General features: G+C 37.0%; 2 protein-coding genes across 4 annotated transcripts; one reads left to right on the forward strand and one right to left on the reverse strand.

Moving 5' to 3' along the window:
- Positions 1-2,207: 2,207 nt before the first annotated feature.
- On the forward strand, positions 2,208-18,127 carry LOC113761822 (phosphomannomutase/phosphoglucomutase). 2 transcript variants are annotated; one of them, XM_027304968.1, is made up of 18 exons: positions 2,208-2,428; positions 3,702-3,911; positions 4,160-4,223; positions 4,891-5,074; positions 5,686-5,738; positions 7,136-7,224; positions 7,471-7,707; positions 8,036-8,100; positions 14,379-14,439; positions 14,518-14,635; positions 14,713-14,794; positions 14,877-14,949; positions 15,022-15,083; positions 15,692-15,787; positions 15,902-16,056; positions 16,131-16,227; positions 17,542-17,619; positions 17,700-18,127. In XM_027304968.1, exons 1-18 carry the CDS (start codon positions 2,422-2,424, stop codon positions 17,805-17,807), a joined length of 1,839 nt encoding a protein of 612 aa, XP_027160769.1. In that variant the 5' UTR covers positions 2,208-2,421; the 3' UTR covers positions 17,808-18,127. The 2 variants fall into 2 exon arrangements, with proteins under 2 accessions (XP_027160769.1, XP_027160770.1); XM_027304969.1 differs by lacking the exon at positions 3,702-3,911.
- A 1,005-nt stretch (positions 18,128-19,132) lies between these two features.
- Positions 19,133-22,609, reverse strand: LOC113762667. 2 transcript variants are annotated; one of them, XM_027306216.1, is made up of 3 exons: positions 22,167-22,609; positions 21,024-21,420; positions 19,133-19,637 (listed from the first exon to the last, which is right to left on the reverse strand). In XM_027306216.1, exons 1-3 carry the CDS (start codon positions 22,336-22,338, stop codon positions 19,331-19,333), a joined length of 876 nt encoding a protein of 291 aa, XP_027162017.1. In that variant the 5' UTR covers positions 22,339-22,609; the 3' UTR covers positions 19,133-19,330. The 2 variants fall into 2 exon arrangements, with proteins under 2 accessions (XP_027162017.1, XP_027162018.1); XM_027306217.1 differs by having other exon boundaries at positions 19,133-19,604; positions 22,167-22,600.
- Between the last annotated feature and the right edge of the window lie 577 nt (positions 22,610-23,186).

Here is a 23,186-nt window from a genome sequence, read left to right on the forward strand (position 1 = left end):
TTATCGTCAAAGCGTGTTGTTAACTAGGTGATCCAATTTGAAGACATAGTTTTTAGTTGGGCTTGGTACCCTTAACAAATCTATCGGACCGTGAACCACATCAACTGATGGCTAACAGTTAGCTCTTGGCTAACGAATCAGCTGCTTCGATTCTGGGCCATGGAGTTGGCATCTAAACAAGGAAAGGTTCTCCGGCCTAATCTGACAAATCAGATATGGGCTCTCTGCTGGTAAAGGTTCTGGATGTCACGGATCCATATTACATCAGAATATGTTCTTAAAAGAATAATCAAAAGACAAACGAACGGAATTTTGCTCTTCCTTTTCTACTTCCGAAAAAATGTTAATCTAAATTGGAATATCAACATAAGTTCCTTTTGGGATTTATGAGTGATTTGCTCTATTAGATTTAGATGTAGATGCTAATCACACATGCTAATACAGATTTCATAATCATTCGCCTTTTTTTTCATTTTTCTTTTTTATAAAGAATAATAATTTCATAGAACCTGTAATAACGGCAGAAATTATATTTGTTATATTCAGACGTAACATGTTTAAAGAACAAATGCTACAAGTATGAAAAAATTAATAAAAACTTGCACACTGAAACTCCAAAAAAATACTCAGGTATCTTATTCATTCTTTTTTGATAATTATTTTCAATCTTCTGGGCTGTTTTTTGCATCAAGGTTGTGGTCGTTAAGACAAAGCCTTTAAATGCATACGAGTTTAACTCCAAGCTCATTACAGCATACTAATCAACTTGACTTTCTTCTTGGTGGTATAGTCGCACGAGCAACCTTGGGACGTTCACGCCTTAAAAAATGTCGCCAATTTACACGAAAGCTGCCAAAAGATGAGAAATGAGAATCAAAATGGAGGTTTAAACGTAAAACGTCATTAAATAACAGTTGTAGTGTAAATCCACTGAACATGTTTCTTTTTTTTTTGTGGTTAATTTTTTGGTTTCCGTTTTGGCTACATTCTAATGTAAATAGATTTAGACAGAGCAAATACCATGATATTTAAACTCGGTTGAATACTCAAAGATTTTTTTTTTTTTTGTTTTACCGGAACATCCGGTACTTTTAAATCGATTGATTTTTATTTTATTTTTGTAAGTAGCTAGTTTTGAATTCACCCAATTTCTTTTGCCCCAAGTTAAACCATCTATTCAAAAATAAGGTGCCATTTAGTAAAAGGGGATTAGAATTAGGAATTGAAATAATTTCAATTCTTACTGTTTGGGTTACATGTATTGGATTCAGAATTGAATCATTAAAATTTAGGAATTCTCAATTCCCAATAAATTGGGAGTTTTGGTGGATTCCCAAATTTGTTTCAATTTGACTCAAGGACATCAAAAAAACAAAAAAAACTTTCATCACTCTATTACGTTGACCCAACCTTCATTGCAGCACTCTACCATTACATTTTCTCTTTCATCTTTTCTCTTTTATCTCATCTTTCAGAGCAAGTTTTCATTATCATCATTTTCTTCTCGCTTCACCCTCTCATCCAACCCTCCAAGGCAGCAGCCCCCACCCCATCTGATTCTTTCTTTCATTTCTCGTCAATCTCTCTCTCACTTTCCCTTTTTTTTTCTCTTTTTCTTTCTCCTCCAATACTCAATGGCAGCTGCTTCTCTCCATCTAGTTCACTCCTCTCTTTTTTCCCCCCTTTTTGTGTAAGTCTTTCTCTTATCTCTTATCAGTCGTTCTCTCATACTCTACAGATTGCAAGGTTGATTGGTGATGGTCAAGTGGTGATTTAAGAGAATTTGGTAAAGTGCGAGTACTTAAAGGTTGGTAAGAAGGAAGCAAGAAAAGGGAAAGAAGAAAAAAAATAAAGAAAAGAAAATGAAAATAAGTTAATTTCAAAACCTTATAAATATAATACCAAACACTAGTCATTGTAATGACACTTTTGATCAAAACCCATACTGAATTTTTGGATATGATTTCAATTACAATTCCGATTCCTAGATTTCATCCAAACGTTCCATAAAGCAGACTTTCGAAGAGAATGAATTGTGAGTCTCTACTTACTCTTTTAATAACTCAATCCGTCATCTCATTAATAACTTGAACCGTGACCTGTTAATTACAGGTGAAGGACGCACTTCGACGTCAAGTTTGATGGTTGGTTTTATAGTCGAGCTCTAGCATTAAACTAGAATATACATGCGCAGCTAATATATCGCCACCTAATATATCTTTTGGGGCTTCCTTCTGTTGGGTTCTGGAGATCTTTACAATACTTCCTCCGTCCTATTTTACTCCGAACTCATCAGTTATCTCTCCCCAGTCTCCCTCGTTATAGTCGCCTTGTCTACTATCTACTCTCTACTCCCTTTCCAGTACCCAGTTGCAAAACGGAAGCACCTCATCTCTGTATTCTGTTTTCGGTTCATCAAACATGGCAGGTAATCAACGCTCTACCAACCAATCCTTCTTGTTTTATTTTTCAGTTTTCATGCTGATTTCTTGAATGACTTTTCTGAAATGCGTCGGTTCCTTGTTTGAATCCATGAACACTTCAGCACTCAAAGTCTCTGTCTTTAACCAACTAATCTATTATTTCGTTCCTCGTGTTTTAGTTATGTTTACTTTTGGATTTGTTTTCTTGAATGATTGCATACAAAGGCCTTGATTTGTATATGGGTACAGGTTCGCATAATTCTGTCTTAAATTTAAAATTCGTAAGCACTTTAGCAGAGAAAGTGGTTGTCTTTTTCAATTCAGAACTGACAAGGTATGTTGAGGCTGTGTTGAGTTTCCTGTCAGAACTGGAATTTGCTGTTGTATTCTGTTCAAGTTAGGCGACATTTTTATACAATACAGTGGCATTCTGGTAGGCAACAGACAAAGTCTTTTAGTGAATTTAGAAATATCAAGAGAAGATAGGCTGATATTGTAGCTGGGTGGATTTTAATGTTAAAGTGTATAGCAAGGTTTTGGTTAGTTTGCAATCGCAATTTTTGGAGTGTTGCGTCAAAATTCGGGTGGATTTAATTACTTTTGATTCTGAATGTGATTTCATGTCCTATGCCAATTTAAAATTTTATATCTATGCATTGTGCTGGGTGCAATCTTCCTGCATACAAAAGCCTAATTTTTTTCTCATCTTGCAATGATTGCTATTCTTGGTCACGGTGATGATTTCTTGCTATGAATGATGGATTCTTTTCTTCTTTATCTTTCATGTTCTACTTTTCTGTTTGAACACAAAGCAAAAGGTAAATTGGTTATGCCTGCCTCTTGGAATTTCAAGAGGAAAGCAAAATTGGCTATATTTATGGAAGCTTCTGGGAATAATATATTCTAGTTTCTAGGTTGCTTTATTGCCATTTGACTTGTTTGAAGAGTGAATGCTGCATTTCCAATTATTTGTCTGATGATCATGCTCCTTGATTTATATATTGGGATCAGGAGATTTCATTTTATTATTTTTTTTTAAGACGAGAAAAAAACCATTGTGCTCCTTTCAATTCCTTTCAAGTCAATGATGAAAACATCTACGTTTTTATTGAGACAGGCTAATTTGTAGTTATTTGAATAGATTTGGTGGAGGATGTGAGTAGGTATATTAGTTAAAAGATGGATGGGTAATTTTGTCTCATAGGAAAAGAAGTTATACATTAAACTCTTATTGATGAAAAGGTCTAATAGTAATCCAAATCTTTAACTTTCATGCAGCCATGTCAGGGAAGATTATCGAACATGTTCTGGTAGCAAAGAGCTGCCAGCAGAATAGGCATTTGAGCACCCAATATCGACAAGCCTGTTGTAACCTTAATAGGTGCAACTTGTCTCCCTTCCTAGGGGGGAATCTGGCACGGAGTCGCATGTCCACGATACAGTTGCGTGCCTTTTCAAAACTTAAGCGAAGGATTGTTTTCTGCAATGGTCTGTTCTAGACTCTCACTATTCAGGTTGATATCAGATTCAACCTTGCAAATTGGAGAAACATTGAAAATCTTAAAAACTATTAACCTCCGTTTGTGACTCCTGATGTTTTTCCTTCTAAATTCTGTTGTATGATTTCTTCCTGATTTTGCTGTGATGTCAATCCTGATTATCTTGAAATACTTTTTAGTTTAGAAGTAAAATGTATCATCATGCTTAAATCTAATGATACTTGAGCTTTGTTGCAGCTGCGCCACCTACAGCAGCATCATCCATTGAAAAGAGTGATTTTCTTAAGCTTCAGAATGGAAGGTGCTTGTTCATGCTTCTTGCTCTTCATTCTAAAGTTTTGCATTATACTGATTGTATGGTATCTGTTTCAGGCATAACCATTTTTTTTAAACCCTCAAGTGTTTAGAATTTACATGATATAAACATAATGAGGAATTCCATGTTGGGTTTCCACAGGATAAGATCTGGAAAATGTCTAATATGATGAACAAAATATATCTGCCAAAATTTAACTCATTTTTACTAGGCAATATGGCCAATTGATTCTATCTACAACCTCACTTTTCCCCAAGATAAGCTGTCCAACCTCTTCCTTTTGAAATTATACAATCCATCTTTGTGGAGCTTTGACTTTAATGGAGTTTATTCATCCTGAGACAAAATAAAAAAGAACAGTACCTAGATGACGGCTACAAATGACCTGATCTGATGTCAGATTATTTCCTTCTAGATCAACCAACATGATGCTAAAAAATTATTACAAAGTGGTCAAAGTATTGCATGAATGTGAACACAAGGCTGGCAGAGCATCTTATTTATCCTCCTCTTTAAGTATCTTGTGAAGATGATTTGGCACAAATGAAGTTATTCACATCTAAGAAGAGTTGTAATAATGCATAAAATTTTACGCTCATAAACGCAATGTGCACTGTAATACTGATTGTGAGCCAATGGTAACTTAACACAGTGATATTCGAGGTGTTGCTGTTGCTGGTGTTGAGGGAGAACCTGTTACCCTAACTGAACCAATCACAGAAGCAATAGCTGCTGCATTTGCTTCATGGTTGCAGGATAGAAAGCAACCAGATGCTGCTAGACGTTTGAGGGTTTCCATAGGTCATGATTCTCGGATATCTGCAAAAACATTACAGGTATTCATACGTACTTTGTCTGCAGAAGCCGTTTTTTTGAAACCATCATAGATGGAGGAGAATCCAAGGTTATTTTGTCACAGAAAGATATTATCCTTTCTGGAAGGTTGAGCCAAGTATCTCTTTTGACTGAGCTTTCCTTGCTAGTTTCCTAGGTTGGTTTCCTATATCAAAATCTTAACTTCTTAGTCGTGCTTTACTATACCTGAGCCAAAAAGGGGATTGCTATTCAAGATATTTTCATGAAAAATCATTTAGATGAATTAGAGTAGACCAATGAATCTAAATGAGGGACTGGAAATTCCTGAGGTACTGTGCTAGTGATTTAATATCTTTTTTTAAAACATAAAGTATTCCTCATTCCACCATGAGTCTCTGGTGGAATGCTTGTCAGACATTGATTTGATTCTATACTTTAGTTGTTCTGCTATAGTTGATTGCTTTGTACTGTAGGCCAAAGGCTGTGAAAACCGAAAAGTTGCTTGTGTTAGATTGGATTATCCATTTTCTTTAAAAACTTAATGGTTGGAGTATGTTTGTGTTATCTACGCATAACGTCTTGTATTGCCAGTTTTGTCTGGTGACTAAAAATTGCAGTAATCAACTTCCAGGATGCAGTTTCTCGAGGAATTGGTCGTGCAGGCCTTGATGTCATTCAATACGGGTGCGTAGTGCTTCTTAAATTCATTTTCCCCCAAAAGATATCAGCCCATATATTTAATGATTTGCTGCCTGATGAACACTACACATAGGAAGAGTTAAAGTCTTCTAGAGAGAGGAGCTGTTGAGGCGCCACATAGTCTTTATACATCTTTCTCTTTCGCTTCATACGCTTTCAATATGCTCAAGAGCGTGTGCTTTGAGGTTGTGGAAGGGTGCTTCATATGCGTATAACGCTAGCACTCATTTATTATAGTTGGAACCTATCCAAAATTTTTGAAAGACATAAAAGAAAATATTAAACTTCTAACAAGACTGATATTTTGTAAGTTGCTTTTCTTGACCAAAAAAGCATTTTCGCAGCTTACAACAGAGACATTGGTAAATTTGTTTATTAAGAACTTAGAATGAAAATTAAGCATGTTTAAGAATGTATATTTTTGAAGTATTTTCAAGAATGCACACTTTTGAATTTTTGGCAAAAAAAGTTCAAAAAGAACTAGTCTTTGTTGACTACTTAAAAGTTTTTTACTATAAAAAATTCTAGTGTATCAGCATGTCTTTGTTTGCAATGCATTGGATGCATGCGTCGACAATCATGCTCTCACCATATGATCTTTTCTTCGATGTAGAAAATAGTTGAAACATTTCTCTCATTTGTCAAATACTTCTCCTAACTTTTGAACAAGGATGCATTTGCATGGTTTTGGTTTCCTAGTATTGGGATGATTAATTCCTGGTGGCATGACCTTAGAGGGAATTGGAGTGGATATTGTTAGGGGCCTAATCTTCTCTGAAGGTATCACTATGTATTGTGAAAAAATTCTGATATAGCTATCTATACTTGTTGATAAAAAATAGCTCACGTGCCATTTGTCAATTCATTCTAACAACAAAACTTTCCTCTCTGGAAAATCTTTTGTCTCCAACTTTTATGACATTTGGCACAGGGGTAGTTCACATGATCTTCCCATTTGATGCTGTGCCCTTAATGAAGAAAAGTTCTGTGTGTTGGCTGGCCCTTTGCAAGCTTTTCTCCTAGGCTACTACAAATTTGTGCGTTGTGTGTGTTTTTATGTCTGTGTGTGTGTGTGTGTGTCAGAGAGAGAGAGAGAGAGAGAGAGCTCATCTGGAATAAAGAACAGACCACAATACTGCTCTTTCCATTTGTGCAACTTTATACTTGCATTTGTATTTATCTTGAGAATCTCTTTGCCATATGTCATGAGTGGGGGGTTTTGGGGGGGGGGGAGGGAGAAATATTGATCTGTAATGCAGAAGAGACCATGATAACGATTTTTCAAAGCATGTATTTTTTTTATTTGCTTTAGCAAGAAAATCTATGTCTTTCAAGCACAGCGGCTCTCACTTTTTTGCTGACAACTGTGAATCTTTTTGTAGACTAGCATCCACTCCAGCAATGTTTAGTTGTACACTGACTGAAAATGAGGACTTTCTGTGTCCAGTGGATGGGTCGATAATGATAACAGGTGAATGTAATATGATATTTCTTATACAAATATACAAAATCAAATTGGACCAATTACAATAAAAGAAGTGTACAAAAAATCTAGTCAGTCAGTCTTTTTAATTTTTTTTATTCTGTGAGACAAAAAAGAACTAAATTACAGGGCTGTGATAGTTGAATTTGCTGTTACAGATTTTGTATGCTATTGTGTTCATCCTTAGCTATAGAGTGCTAAAATAGACTGTTCATTGCCTATACTTGCATACAGCAAGCCATCTTCCCTACAACCGGAATGGTTTTAAGTTCTTTACAAGTGCTGGAGGGCTTGGGAAAGCTGACATAAAAGACATCTTAGAGCGTGCTGCTAGTATTTACAAAACCTTTACAGATGAAGACTTACGGGATCTAGAAAGAAAAGCTTCTCAATCAATAAGAAGAGTGGAATACATGACCATTTATACGTCCAATCTTGTGCAAGCTGTTCGCAAAGCTGCAGGAAATATTGGTAAGAACTTCTTTTACGCAGAGTTATGTGATAACAAAATGGAAAGTACCTCCAGAAACAGAAGCATAATTTAGAAGATTAGTGTCCTTGTTTCTCTGTGGATGAAGTATTTCCTTTTGACTGAGTGCTATCAAAGTTGTTCCAAAATTCTGGCTTTGTGTTGTCAGTCTTAAAGATATCACCTTTCTTAGCTCTTATTGCTTCAAATTTTGCTTATTTGTTTATCACCTTTCTTAACTCTTATTGCTTCAAATTTTGCTTATTTGTTTATCACCTTTCTTAACTCTTATTGCTTCAAATTTTGCTTATTTGTTCATCATATTATCAGAGAAACCGCTCGAGGGGTTCCATATTGTTGTTGATGCAGGGAATGGAGCGGGAGGTTTCTTTGCTGTAAGTTTTAGTTCTTCTAAGTAAATCCCTTCCCTTTCCTCCATGTTTTCGTCACACTATTTAAAGGACATAAAAGCACTTAATAAAATGCTAATTTCAGAAGTACAAATTTACTTAATTTGCCAATGTTTGTCATCTTAAAGGGTATCTCAGTTGTATGATTTTAAGACCTCATAACCTTAAAGTTGGTTACATACTTACAGACAAAGATAGCCAGTTATGCTCAACAAATGTCTTGTGCAGTATCTATGGTTCTGCAGTACAGCTGATACTTTCTCATTCTCATCCTATTGATTATCCAGCAATCTGAAAGTTGTCTCCCCACCCCGCCCTTCCTCCATCACACTTTTATAGTCAGTTTTTGATTTAGTCTTTCTCTGACCAACTCTTTCTTTAAAATAAAATTTTCTGATATGAAAACTGTCTTATTATTCTATCTTCTAGCTGTGAATTTCAGAGGAAGAGAATAAATTCCCCATATTTTTATTCATCAATCGTAAGGGTATATATACAGGTATAGACATCCTATAATAGGAAGATATCCTATTACAATAAATCAGTCCTCTAATTCCTATAATTTAGGCTACAAACTAGCCTACATTTGTTAGCTATCTAATCCCTACAAATCAGCCTATATCAATCTGTGACAGCTATCTAATCCCTACAAATCAGCCTACATATAATCTGTAACATCTAATCCCTACAAATCAGCCTGCATATAATCTGTAACACTCCCCCTCAAGCTGGAGCATAGATATTAATCATGCCCAGCTTGTTACATAGATAATCAATCCGGACCCCGTTAAGAGCTTTTGTGAATATATCACCTAATTGTTCTCCAGTCTTCACATAACCTGTAGTGATCAAACCTTGTTGGATCTTTTCACGAACGAAATGACAATCAATCTCAATGTGTTTCGTTCGTTCATGAAAGACTGGATTGGAAGCAATGTGAAGTGCAGCTTGATTATCACACCATAGCTTGGCAGGTACTGAGACCTTAATTCCTACTTCACTAAGGAGCTGATATACCCATATGACTTCACACACAGACTTGGCCATAGCTCTATATTCAGCTTCCGCACTGGATCGTGAGACGACATTCTGTTTCTTACTCTTCCATGAGACCAAATTTCCCCCAACAAAAACACAATATCCTGAAGTAGATCTCCTATCTTCCTTACACCCTGCCCAATCTGAATCTGAAAAACATTCAATCCTAGTATGACCATGATTGCCATATAGGATTCCACGTCCAGGAGCACATTTTAAATAGTGCAAAACTTGTTCGACTGCTTTCCAATGGTCAACAGTTGGTGAGGACATATATTGGCTTAACACACTCACTGAATAAGCAATATCAGGACGTGTCACAGTAAGATAATTCAACTTTCCGATTAGTCTTCTGTACCTCTCAGGATCTGCACACAATTCACCTTCTTTGGTTAATTGTAAATTAGGAACCATTGGGGTACTACATGGTTTAGCACCCAACTTTCCCGACTCCGACAGTAAATCAAGTACATACTTTCTCTGTGATAGAAAGATTCCCTTCTTACTCCTGCTAACTTCAACTCCCAAGAAATACTTTAACATCCCCAAGTCTTTGGTATAGAACTGAGTATGAAGAAAGGACTTTAGAGACGAAATTCCGCTAGAGTCGCTACCTGTGATTACAATATCATCCACATATACAACTAACAGAATAATACCTCCATTAGAGTGTCTATAGAAAATAGAATGATCTGACTTGCTTTTCTGCATCCCAAATTTCTCAATAGCTTGGCTAAATTTTCCAAACCAAGCCCGAGGACTCTGTTTCAAGCCATATAGAGATTTTTGCAGACGACAGACTTTCCCTTTCCCATACCCCCCTTGAGCAACAAAACCAGGTGGTTGCTCCATATATACCTCCTCCTGAAGATCACCATGAAGAAAGGCATTCTTGATGTCTAACTGATGCAGAGGCCAGTCATAAGCTGCAGCAAGGGAGATAAACAACCTGACCGAAGCAAGTTTAGCAACAGGAGAAAAAGTATCATGATAATCCACCCCATAAATTTGAGCATATCCTTTAGCAACAAGTCGAGCTTTCAATCGAGAAATGGAGCCATCAGAATTCATTTTGACAGTAAACACCCATTTACATCCAATGGCTTGTTTACCTGCAGGTAAGGTAACCAAAGTCCATGTACCATTGACATCTAGAGCATTCATTTCCTCAATCATAGCAGTCCGCCATCCGGGATGAGCTAATGCCTCTCGAACAGTCTTAGGTACAGAAACAGTGTCTAGGGATGTAAGAAAAGCACAAGAAGAGGAAGACAAATGATGGTAGGAAACAACTGAAGAGATTGGATAAGTACATGCACGTTTACCTTTTCTGTGAGCAATAGGGAGATCAAGATCATCGTTGGCAGCCGGATCTGATGACAAAGAGACTGGTTCATCAGGACATGATTCTGGAGACTCAAGGACCAAGTCAGAACTGGGCTGATGTGCCCGACGTGAGTAGGTATATTTGATGGGAGGCTTAACCGGTGTAGAAGGAGGCGGACCCAAATTTGGTATGACACTATAGATTAACAAATCATCATCCTCCCCTGGACTCACAGAACTTGAAGAGCCTGAAGATGAAGATAAAGGTGTTTGTTCCAAAAAAGTAACATCAGCAGACACAAGATACTTACCAAGACTAGGACAATAACAACGATACCCTTTTTGCATGCGAGAATAACCCAGAAACATACACTTTAAGGACTTAGGATCAAGTTTTGTAACTTGAGGACGAACATCCCGAACAAAACAAGTACAACCGAATATCTTTGGTTCTATAGGAAACAACCGTTTATTTGGAAATAGAGTGTGGAAATGAGTATTACCAGACAAAACAGAGGAAGGCATACGATTGATTAGAAAACAAGCAGTAGATAGAGCATCAGCCCAGAAACATTTAGGAACCTTCATTTGAAATAACAAAGCTCGAGCAGTTTCAAGAAGGTGTCTATTCTTTCTCTCGGCAACCCCATTTTGAGAAGGGGTGTCAACACAAGAGGTCTGATGAAGAATACCCTGCTCAATCATGTATTTCTGAAAACTGCTTGAAACATATTCTTTTGCATTATCACTTCGCAAAATTTGTACAGGTTTACCAAATTGGGTTCGAATTTCAGCACAAAAGGAAGAAAAGTGAAGAAATAGTTCTGAGCGACTTTGCATCAAATAAAGCCATGTCATTCTAGAATAATCATCCACAAAGGTAACAAAATATATGAAACCAGTTTTAGAGGTAACTGGACAAGGACCCCAAACATCAGAATGTACTAACTCGAAGGGAGCAGTAGCTCGCTTATTGATTCTAGGACTAGAACTAAGACGATGATGTTTAGCAAACTGACAAGACTCACAATCTAATGACGTAATGTTTGAAAACTGAGGACAAAGTTTCTTCAACATAGAAAGCGAAGGATGACCCAATCGACAATGTGCTTCAAAAGGAGAGATTGTTCCAGCACAAGCTATAGACCCTGGTTTCGGTGTATCAAGAATGTAGAGACCGTCAGACTCATGTCCCTCACCAATAATCTTCTTCGTCATGAGATCCTGAAATGAACAATAACCAGGAAAAAATGAGACACAACAATTAAGAGCACGAGTAAGTTTGCTGACAGAAATCAGATTAAAAGATAGTTGTGGTAGACTCAGAACAGATGATAAATGGAGAGATGATGTGGGCTGAGTGGTTCCAGACCCAATAACACTGGATGTTGAACCATCGGCTAAAGTAACAGGAGTGATAGATTTATGTGGCTGAAAGTTAGAAAGTAAACTAGGATTACCTGTCATGTGATCAGTAGCACCAGAATCAATGACCCATTTTGGAGAAGAGGAAACAAGACATGCATTGGGTTTACCTGTCTCGACAGGAGCAGTAACATGACCGGATGGCTGTTTCACTGTTTTTTGAAACTGAGTCAATCTAGCATACTCATCCGCAGATATTGTAACATGCTTGTCAGAGGTCGCACAACTAGATGCAATATGGGCAGAGTGAGCCTTCTTATACTGCAGCTTCCGACAGTCTCGCTTGATATGACCTGGTTTATGACAGTAGTGACATACAATCTCTCCTTGCTCCTGTCCATGGTTGCTAGTATTCTTATCAGAGTGGTTGGGCCCCGACCCCATGCTCGTACTGTTGCCATTACTCCTGTAGTGTTGTCTTCCTGAATCAGCTGTGGTAGTTCGGCTAAGAAGAACACTGTTAGGCTGAGTAGATAGAACAGGTAACGTATTCTCTGTACGGAGAACCCTTCGAAAAGCATCTTCTAGACTGGAAATTTCTGAACCGGAAAGAATTTGAGATTTAGCAGTCTCAAATTCAGACGGAAGACCGGCTAGAAAACTCATAACCGCCATCTTCTCTCGCTGATTTCGTTGTTCCTCCACATCACAACTGAAGGGAAGCAGCATATTGAGCTCTTCATATGTTTTCTTGAAGTCCATAAAATAACTGGTGAGAGACTTGTCTCCTTTATCTGCCCTGTAAAAATCCTTGCAAACATCATAGATACGAGAGAAATTTCCTTTTCCAGAATATAAGAACTGTAAATAGTTCATTAATTGTTTTACTGTCTTACAATGAGTAACCAGACCAACCACCTCACTATCAATAGAATTACGGATCTGTATATACAAGCGAGCATCCTCTCTCATCCAAGACAATTTAGAGTCATCCGTAGGTGGATCATCAGTCAGATGGCCATCCATAGAAATACTGAGCAGATATAATTCAATAGTATTGTTCCAATCAAGAAAATTAATTCCATTTAACTTATGTTCCGTGATTTTTGAAACCAGCGGAACTATATCAGAAACAACTCCAGGCTTTTTGTCAGACATAATTGCTAAGAAAATTCAACAAGATAACAGATTACCCACAAGAAAAACCTGTTGTAGCCAAGTCCCACACCTAGATCGATGTTGACCCACAAACAGGTATGCAAATAGCGTCGAGAGACAGAGGAGAGGTGCTGGGTTCTGACCAATCGGTACTACGTACCTCCCTGAGTTGGCGGTGTCTATAAAGGAACCTCTAAAGCCTGTACCTTGAATATGGCAGCAGCTTCCCTCACACCCAACAACCCAGAAAAAAAAATTTATGAACAAACCTTGCTCTAATACCATGTGAATTTCAGAGGAAGAGAATAAATTCCCCCATATTTTTATTCATCAATCGTAAGGGTATATATACAGGTATAGACATCCTATAATAGGAAGATATCCTATTACAATAAATCAGTCCTCTAATTCCTATAATTTAGGCTACAAACTAGCCTACATTTGTTAGCTATCTAATCCCTACAAATCGGCCTATATCAATCTGTGACAGCTATCTAATCCCTACAAATCAGCCTGCATATAATCTGTAACACTAGCAAAGGTGGGAACGGACCAATATTCAAGAAGATCTGAGTCATCGCTTGTCATTAGGGGAATTCAGGAAATTGTTTATCTAGGAAGGAGAAGATGCTTGCTCAAATAGGTAGTGTTTGGAAATATCACAAGTAATAGCAAGTCATCCAAAAGTTGCGGAGCTCCTATTTGAAACATATATGTATCCTCAAGCTACGTGAATTTCAGAAGTGAAGTCAAGAATCACTTGGACTTTGTAGGGTAACTTAAAAGCTGGACATGTTATTTGGCTATTCAAATGATGTAAGCCCGTGAGAAAATGGAAGTGAGAAGCTTTGAATTGAGTTCATTTCAAAGGCACTCGAATTAAATACCCAGTTAGTTCCATTACAACATCCTATGATTTTCTATGAATTGGGTTGAGCATTAGCTAGAAATAGATGGAATTGAAAGAATGTCCTATACAGAAACACACATGGGCAAATTGAGATGACATTGCAGTCATTGTTGTTTAATGGATGACGACCTATCCAAATGTGTCCCTAACCTTGATGGTTTGGTATATAACTAAGTAACCCATGAGAAGAGGTTTAGCAGCAACTTGCTTAAGGAAAACCTTCAATTCCTCTGTAGAGGCTAAATCCACATAACTACCCTCCGAACTTAGGTTGATTTTTGAACTCGAGTTGGTAAAATGGAGACATATGGTTCTTACACATCCATATAATTGCAACCTTTTCCCATCTTTAGTTAATACAATCAGCATTCACTTTGAATGTTGTACTATTAACATGGTCATTAGACTGTATATGTGCAGTTCTTCTAGTTATATGACAACTGCATAGCTGTTTTTGTTTAAGCAGGGTAAAGTGCTTGAGCCTTTGGGAGCTATTGCATCTGGCAGTCAGTTTCTAGAACCAGATGGTATTACTTTCACTCAAACTTCCGTTTGCATAGGTTTCATCAAGATATTTGTTGATTGACTGTTAATTTTCATTTCAGGTATGTTTCCTAATCATATTCCTAACCCGGAGGATAAAGCAGCAATGGAAGCAATCACCAAGGCTGTCCTTGATAACAAGGCTGATTTGGGGATAATCTTTGATACTGATGTTGATAGGTGATTATTTATGTGTTATCACACCCATCTGCATCCGATTGATTTTGATTTGTTAATTCTAAAGTGCTTTTTAACAGATCTGCTGCTGTAGATTCCTCAGGCCGAGAACTTAATAGAAACCGTTTGATTGCTTTAATGTCTGCTATCGTCTTAGAGGAGGTAATTTTTGTGGAACACTTAAATGACTGCCTGCTTTTAATCTGAATCTAAGTTGGGTTTTTTCTATGTTGCCATCAATTAGCATCCGGGAACAACTATTGTGACAGACAGTGTGACTTCAGATGGTTTGACCACTTTTATTGAAAAGAAATTAGGTGAGATAAGTAAACATGTTTCGTGCTTTATCTTTTCATAATGGAGGTGTTCATGCAGTTGGTTTTGTGCAGGAGGGAAGCACCGCCGTTTTAAAAGGGGCTATAAAAATGTCATTGATGAAGCAACCCGATTGGTATGATTGAGTTTTTTTGACACATTTATAGTAGTTTGTTTCTGCTTTGTAGTTAGTGCTTGGTTTTCTCAAAGAATCAAGTACGGACTGATACCCTCAGGATAGACAGATGTGAATAATTGGAGTAATTAGAATATTGGATAAGGGAAGAGGTTGGATATTACTTGATTATGTCATTGCTTTTCAAAAGTTACAAGCTATAAATAAATAAACATTATGCATCCTCTGAACTCCACATAGCTCTTGAAACCAACATACTTGCGCTAATATGGCTTAATGCTTTTTCCACAAATCTTTCAAAATTTTTGCTTTAATTCTTGAGGAATGGCAAAATATCATACATGCAAGTTCTCTGAATTGACATGCTTAAACGAAAGAAAGCAAAAAAGAAAGTAGACCATCTTTAGGGAAGTGTTTCTTTCGTAAAGGTCAAATACGGAATCTTGTTACTGTGGTACATATTTGGAGGACTGACATTGAAGATTTTGTTTGTCAAAGAAGTGACATTGTCTTCTTGTAGTCTCATTTTACTAATGATTTGCCCCTTTTCTAAGCTCCATACTTTTCAGCAACAAAAAGTTTACAGCTGGTGAAACACTATTTTACAGAACTCTGTTGGTGAGGAGTCACATTTGGCTATTGAAACCAGTGGGCATGGTGCTCTCAAGGAGAATCACTGGCTTGATGATGGTGCATATCTTATGGTAAGTTTTGATTTCATTTATCTGTAGGTAGTAACAAGGATTTAAATCTTTTTCTATTTTCTCTCCCCTCTCAACAAAAACAAATCCTAAACAAGAAATAGTCCATGCTTGCAGGTCAAACTTTTGAACAAGCTTGCATCAGCTAAAGCTTCTGGTGAAGGCAGAGGCAGCAAGGTTCTTACAGGTTTAGTGGAAGGTCTTGAGGAACCTGCTTTTGCTGCTGAGTTGAGACTAAAGATTGATCAGACTCATGCAGATCTTAAAGGAGGGTATGCCACCATACTTGATGTTTGGTCAAGTCAATTTTTCGTAGGTGTTTTAACTAATTTGCTAGTGCATCTAGGTCTTTTCGGGAGTATGGGGAGGCAGTTATACATCATCTGGAGAATATCACTGTTACAGATCCAAAGCTTCAAAAAGCGCCTGTTAACTATGAAGGAGTAAGTCCAATGACTTGATTTCAAGCAGTCCATCTTAGTTTAAAAATTTATCTCCATGTTTGTGCTTGTCTTGGAGCCTAAATGGATAAAACTGTTTGCTGATAGTCATGGTACACCTGTGGGTGATTTTGCTGCCTCACGCAGTGTCAGGGAAGGGTGGCTTTTAAGGTAGAGGTGACCACACAGAGAGAAATAATGGTGTTCTTCTTTTCCAAACTTGCTAATGCTGGGAAAGGAGACTCCCATTATCTCACTTTTTTTTTTGGGTTACTGAACTTTTTCTCTTTTGATCGAGTACAGAGTCTGAATTTTTCTTAGCATGCAGTTCTACTCTGCCTTAGGGTTAATTATTATAATGGTGCTATTTTTATTCTAAATGAAAAATATGTTGATGCTTTTTTTCTATTTTATTTTTAAAAAATAGAAGTCGATTTCTTCAAGTCACATTTCTTCCTCATCTTCTTTTTTGCAATTCAAACCGATATTCTCACACAGGTCCAAAACCCAAGACCTTTTCCACCTATAAATCTTCTTCAGTTTTAATTCTTTGTTTTGGACCAACTGGCGTGTGGCAATGGCGCCTAACATACTTTGTCCGTGAATTCAACTTACACCTCCTGACCTCAATTTCTTTGCAACCATCAAGTCCAATGAAAGGACACTTGTTTTCCAAACGGTTTGTGTTGGAAAGTTGCTTGAAAATTTTGGTGTGAATAATTACTCACTTATTTGGATCAGTTAAGTTGGATTTCTAGTGTACCGCATAAATGCCGTGTGTGTTAGATTGTTTGTTGGAGTGTTGTATGAATTGCAAAAGGAGGAGGATAAGAAAAGTAAACAGGGGATGGAACAAATGGAGAAGTTGACTTTAAAGTAATCAACTTCTATATTTATGCAAAACGAATAAAACTATCAATTTTTTCTTAAGTTTGAAGCATTTTAAATACTGCACTCTTTAACTTAGGAAGTTATTCTTGTTTTGAAGCTCTTTTTTTTTCTTTTTTTATTTTATTTACAATTCTTATTGTCAAAAAGGTTCCATTTAGCTTTGAAATGAGCAGTTATTGATTTAGTTCATTCCTTAAATGACCATTCATTAGTAGATTGCAAAGTAATCACTTCAAGCATGATATGGATTGAAATATTAGGTGAAGCACATGGTTGTAAATATTTCCTGGGATATATGTTCTTATTTTGTTTGACAATGATGGCACTCTCACCTAAACAAGATCACATACTTGGGTAAAACTTGTATTGACCTTTGTTGTCTCCAAAAATTGCTATATGTTGGTTGACTTTGCCTTCTGTGAACAGACAAGGGTTTCTGGCTATGGTGGGTGGTTTCTTCTTAGACTCTCACTTCATGACCCAGTTCTGCCACTTAACATAGAGGTATGCATCCACCACGCAGTATTATTAGCTCAATATATAAATTGAAAAATGAAACTAGATTGCAACCTTTGATTTTGTAGGCATCCAGTCAAGAGGACGCCGTGAAACTTGCCCTTGTTGTGCTTTCTGCAGCAGGAGAGTTCCCAGCTCTTGATGTATCTGCGCTAAACAAATTTGTCCAAGCATAAGCACTAGTCTTTCCAGCTGGCTGCTCGAACTTGGTTTTAGAATATGCTGCTTGTTCTCAGGAAAGTCTCGAGGTTATTTTCTCCACTGAGGACATTGTAGGCATGGATAGTTGTAGCGTCTTGACTATAGAAACTATAGGAGCAAATCAGCTCCAGAAAACACTCAAATGGTTGTTGTGTCACGACAGAGTCCTAATTCTGGGGAATAAATAAGATAATAATGTTAGTCTGGGTTGTTGCCTGTCAACCTTTTTAACTTGAGCGATCGATTTTGTATACATAGTTACTTGAAATCTACATAAGATCTAGGATTGATGTCAGTGAATTGCAAAATATTCAAGAATTGATGCTCATGGTGCATAACAGTCTCTCTCGCGGACCGAAACTATGCTTCTGCTTTGCAACAGCTTCACAGCAGAATGGTCTACGTTAGGTTTCAGAATTGCCTGTCTAATCAGTGACTAGCGTTGGGGAAACTGTTTTATGACTCCTGTTAAACACGGCAGTTGTTGGTCTGACTGGCTTAGATATTAAGTGTGCTCAAACCAGCAGAGGGAATTAAAAAAAATGGAAAGGAAAAGTAGGGAGTTCTTTCATTGGGGTCCCTGCTGCAGGATTGCAAGTCTATTACCATTTGCTAATTTTTTCCTTTACACTGGAAATATGGAAACTGTATATTGAGGCTAAGTAGAATTTCCACCACGGCTAGAGGGTAGTCACTGTACATTTGATGAGGTGGAATTTTAGGATCTGAGAGTGGTTAAATAATATAAATGCTTCTCCTGCATATTGTGGCGAGATGATGGAACTTTTTGGTTTCTGGGAGGGTGAATGAAATCAGTAAACGTCACAATAGGGCCACTGATAAAAAGTTGAAAAACCACCAGTTTGAGAAAACGACGCTGGAGCTCAAGGTTACATTTTGAACTGGTTTTCAGGGAACATTACATGAAAGAAACTTTGCCTCTCAGCTACTGCATTCCACAATCATCTCACGCTGTAGAAAGGAGGCAAGCATAGAACAGCTGATTTTTAATGGTGAAAAACAGAGCAGGAGCTATTAGCAATTGACACTCCAAACCTATCCGTGACAGATAGCAGCATATGCAGTACAGAGATGCAGTATCTTATCAGGCATAATTTGCATCTCCGGTGTGATCGGCTTAAAGACCTAAGAAAATGCTACATATAATGGGAAAATCCTACTCTAAATAACATACGATTTAAACGACAGATACAAACTAAATACTGGCCCACCACCTTAATTTTAGGGATTTGTATATATCACTTAGACATGTCATCAATTTTTGTAGGTGAACTCCATATAATAGTCCATTACTAGCACAAATTTTATATCACAGCCAGGAGGACAATAACAATGCTGCGTTCAATATCTGCAGCTTCCGCAATGTACACATGTACACTATAAGTATACAACTTTTTCCCCCCTTTCAATGGTATTTTTATCTGAAAACAGGACGTTTGCAGAAAGGAATCTTGAAATTGATTGAGGTGTTCACTATTCACTTCAGAAGTTTCATCATGAAGTGAAACTGGACATCTGGTGAAGTCTTGGGCTGTGGCCAGTTTGCTGCTTCGGGAACTCTAACACACTTGAAGCCCTGGCCCTTGTACAATTTTATAGCTCCAGGATTACTAAGGTCACAGTGCAAAGCAATGGCTCGACATCCCCAACTTCTGGCTTGAGCCTCTGCTTTATTTATGAGCCTTTTTGCTATTCCCTTTCTGCGGAAATTTTCTCGGACGGCAACATTTGATATGTATGCAATACCTTTCCTGATGATATGGTAGCGTTGATACATAATTGCACTGAAGAAATATTCAGAATCTTTTCCATTTGAAATGCAAAACAAAGAATACTTCAGTGTGTACACCAACTGAACCTAAGTATAGGGGTGCCTTTCTGATACACTCAGAAGGTTAGAGATGAATCTAGATTTGACCAGTAGCAAGTATAGCAATTGGAATGAATCTATATTTTGCCAGCAGTAAGCATGGGCATTGAGTGGACATAGAGGTCCTTTTCTTTGAATATTTTAGTGGATTTAACCAAAAAGGGATTGTAGAACAAGAAAGCAGCATGCCGATCTATCTCTTCCCTGTGTTGGAATGTGTCACTAAAAAGCAATAGTCCAAATCCAACATGCCTATGCTCAAGATGTAAGATTAATTTATGCCTAGACAAAGGATGCTCATCATGTATACGTCATTAAGAGCAAGTCAATAGCTCATTGATAAGCAAATAACATAAAACAAAGATAACATAACAGTAGACCTATGAGAATCATTGTATGGTCATATAGCAAGTTTACTGTATAATTTATTGAATTCACAAGAGCACCAATTGCAAAAACAAATTAAGACCAATGGACTTGACAGACAACTGAAGCAGTGACGTTCCAACAAGTAGGTTTATGCTACAAATACAACTAAATCTAGAAAACAAAAGAAGGGTTCCACTAGTATCACCACACTTATTATCAATATCACATCTATTAATCCCATCATATTAGATGACTATTTGATATTTTGCATAGCAACCACCATTATGTCACAATAATCTGTTTAACAAACCATGCACTGTTTCTGGAGTATGCCTTATTCCTATTGTATAAATTTTTGGAATATCTCTCATTCATCCGAAAGAAAACAGTCCCGCCATCATCTCTCCATTATCCTACCTACGACCATTATTCCCACAAGAAAGACTTTAAAGGTTATAGAGTCTAATCTCACATCTTAGATTTAAGGAGCAGAAGCAAACACCCACAACATGGTTTAAACCATTGCTAGTTAAGTTGTTGAGAAGCCATCCAATATTTTTATTATTCATCCCCAAATCTCTGTCAATCAATAAGATGTCTAACTTTTCTCTCTCCCTTTAGGCAACCAAGAAAAATATACTGAGTGCCAGAAGCTTCTCAGTACTACTAGCCACATCTTCACATTCCTTCACGTCCAAAAGACCAATCTTTATTTGACTGAATTGCTCTTTTTTTTTTTTTTAACTTCAAGCCCTTTGTAACTAATTCTTCAATGTACAGACAATATCTACTTGGCAAATTGCATAATAAATCAAGTTGGTCAATTTGGATTAATTTAAAGTACTAGCAAAGTTACACATTCATGTTTCAAATGCATGAAAATCGAAGTATTCTGATTGATTCAGAGATGAAGAATCAATTCCATACTAACCTTCTTTGCCGCAGGGGTCCTTTTCTTGGAAGAAAATCAGCCACAGTATCCACAGTCAATATCCCAGCAACATATCCCTTATTTAGACTAAATTTTCCATCAAAGCCTCCAATTTTTAAATCTTCATTCCAGAAATGTAGCGTATCTTCATCTGACCGGCCAATGACAGCAACAAGACAGGTCCTCTGGCAACCACTGGGCAAAGAGAACCCAAATAGCATTCCAATCAGCCTGTCAATTCTCAATGCAAAATCTAGAGGGAAGGAATATTGTGGAAAGAAAGAGCTACAATGAGTCTCAGCCACTTCCCAACAATCCTCTAATCTGGCCTCTCTCACAACTATATCAGGAGACATGGTTGGGAATAATTCAGCCAACTGACTGGCCCTACAAAGCCCTATAGCAGAAACAGAATCATTCAATAAAACCTTCCATAGTTGCGTGAGTCTATTAAATAGTTGCGCAAGTCTATTAAAAATTAACTTCTTTGTCATTAACGAGGCTATCTAACCAGAAATTGATTTCTTCAAGATCAATTTCTAAAGATCAGAGATCGACTTCCGTAGTTACAAGAGACGAATAAAAAGGACAATAATTCTTTAATTTTGATTTAGAACCACAATATTGTGGTAAACAACCCATGGCTTTTCAGTCATTTTCAACTCGTCTGCTATAATAATTGCAGAAACACCCTTCCAAAACAAAACGCTGGCACTTGGAAAGTTAGTAAAGGGGACAATGAAATCTTAAAAACACCTATATAATTAGCTATCCAAAATACCTATTAACGCCCTCCAAGAACTAGATACAGTATCAGGGTGGACAGTAAATAGATTAAAACCAAATCTTGCCCAAAAAACAAAAGAAAAAGTTAACTCATTAGTTGAACAGCACATTGGGATGCAATAGCAAATAGAAGTATAATACCCTTTTCCATTCTCATCCTCAATTTCCAAATTTTACCAACATACACATGCAGCAAGCATCATGCTTTGAACTTCTAATCGAATAACATCACACCCAAAGCCCAGAAAAGATAAAAGCTTTCAAACCTACATAGCAAACATGCGTCTAAACTATAAATATAGAATACATATAACAAAAAATAAAATATAAGCAAAAGAAAAAAAAAAAGGAATTTACCTGAAGAAGAGAGGAGGGAAGGGGAAAGAGGGTCGTGAAGAGGAGCCCTATAAGAAGATGGAAAGGATGTCCTAGAATTGAAGAAATTGAGATGATTTAGAGATGGGTTTTGGGTGAGGCTTAAGCTGTTAAAATTAATTGAGGAAGTCCCTGATACTGTTAATGGTGGCATGGTCCAAAATTTCTTGCTTCTTTCTCTGGCTGATTCAGAATATTGTTGGAGAAAGACACACACGACACACACTCTTGGTTTGTGTGGTCGTGTGTGCCGGAAATTTAATAAGGCTGTAGAAGATTAAGGAAGGAAGAATTGGAAGGAGACATTCAGATTCTCCTTTGCCCTTCTTTTTGTTTGTTGGTTAAGGTAAGAAGAAGCAAAATAGCAGTCTGAGAAGCTACCTGACAACTGACAAGTGATCATATCACACCCTTTTCTTGATTTTCTGCACAAATGAAAACAGATTTCGCATTTCATGTGATGTTGACTCGAGGTTAAAGTATTGCTTGTAGACATGTAAATTTTGATTTATATCCTTAATTAGGATGTTGACAGCAAAATTTCTTCTGTTTTGAGTTATAGTCCGAAATAATTAGCATGTAAACTAGTTGTAACTCGCAAGTTTATCGTTCACAGCAAAATTCCTTCTGTTTTGAGTTGAGTTATTATACTAGGACGCAATTTGGATAAGGTTTTTGGCATCCATTAACACACTTATATCCCATTCAACTTATCCTATATATACACATACTACATTTGTCTGCATTTATATACTTTTTTTAATTAATTTTATTTTTAAAAAAAAAAAAATCTCACGCTTGAAATACATTTTAACAAGTGATTAAAAAAAGTATCTGTTACAAAGAACATTTGGCCAATTAGTAGTAGTATAAAAGGCCTTCGAAGCCTGATATATATAACATTTGTAACTCGCTTGCTTCGTGGACATGGAGGAGGATTCATGCTAAAATAGTAGTAGAATTTATTTTTCATCAAGTAAATACTAGCTTAGCCGTAAAGTC

Source organism: Coffea eugenioides, chromosome 2 (assembly GCF_003713205.1).
Source record: "Coffea eugenioides isolate CCC68of chromosome 2, Ceug_1.0, whole genome shotgun sequence".
Taxonomy (NCBI): domain Eukaryota; kingdom Viridiplantae; phylum Streptophyta; class Magnoliopsida; order Gentianales; family Rubiaceae; genus Coffea; species Coffea eugenioides.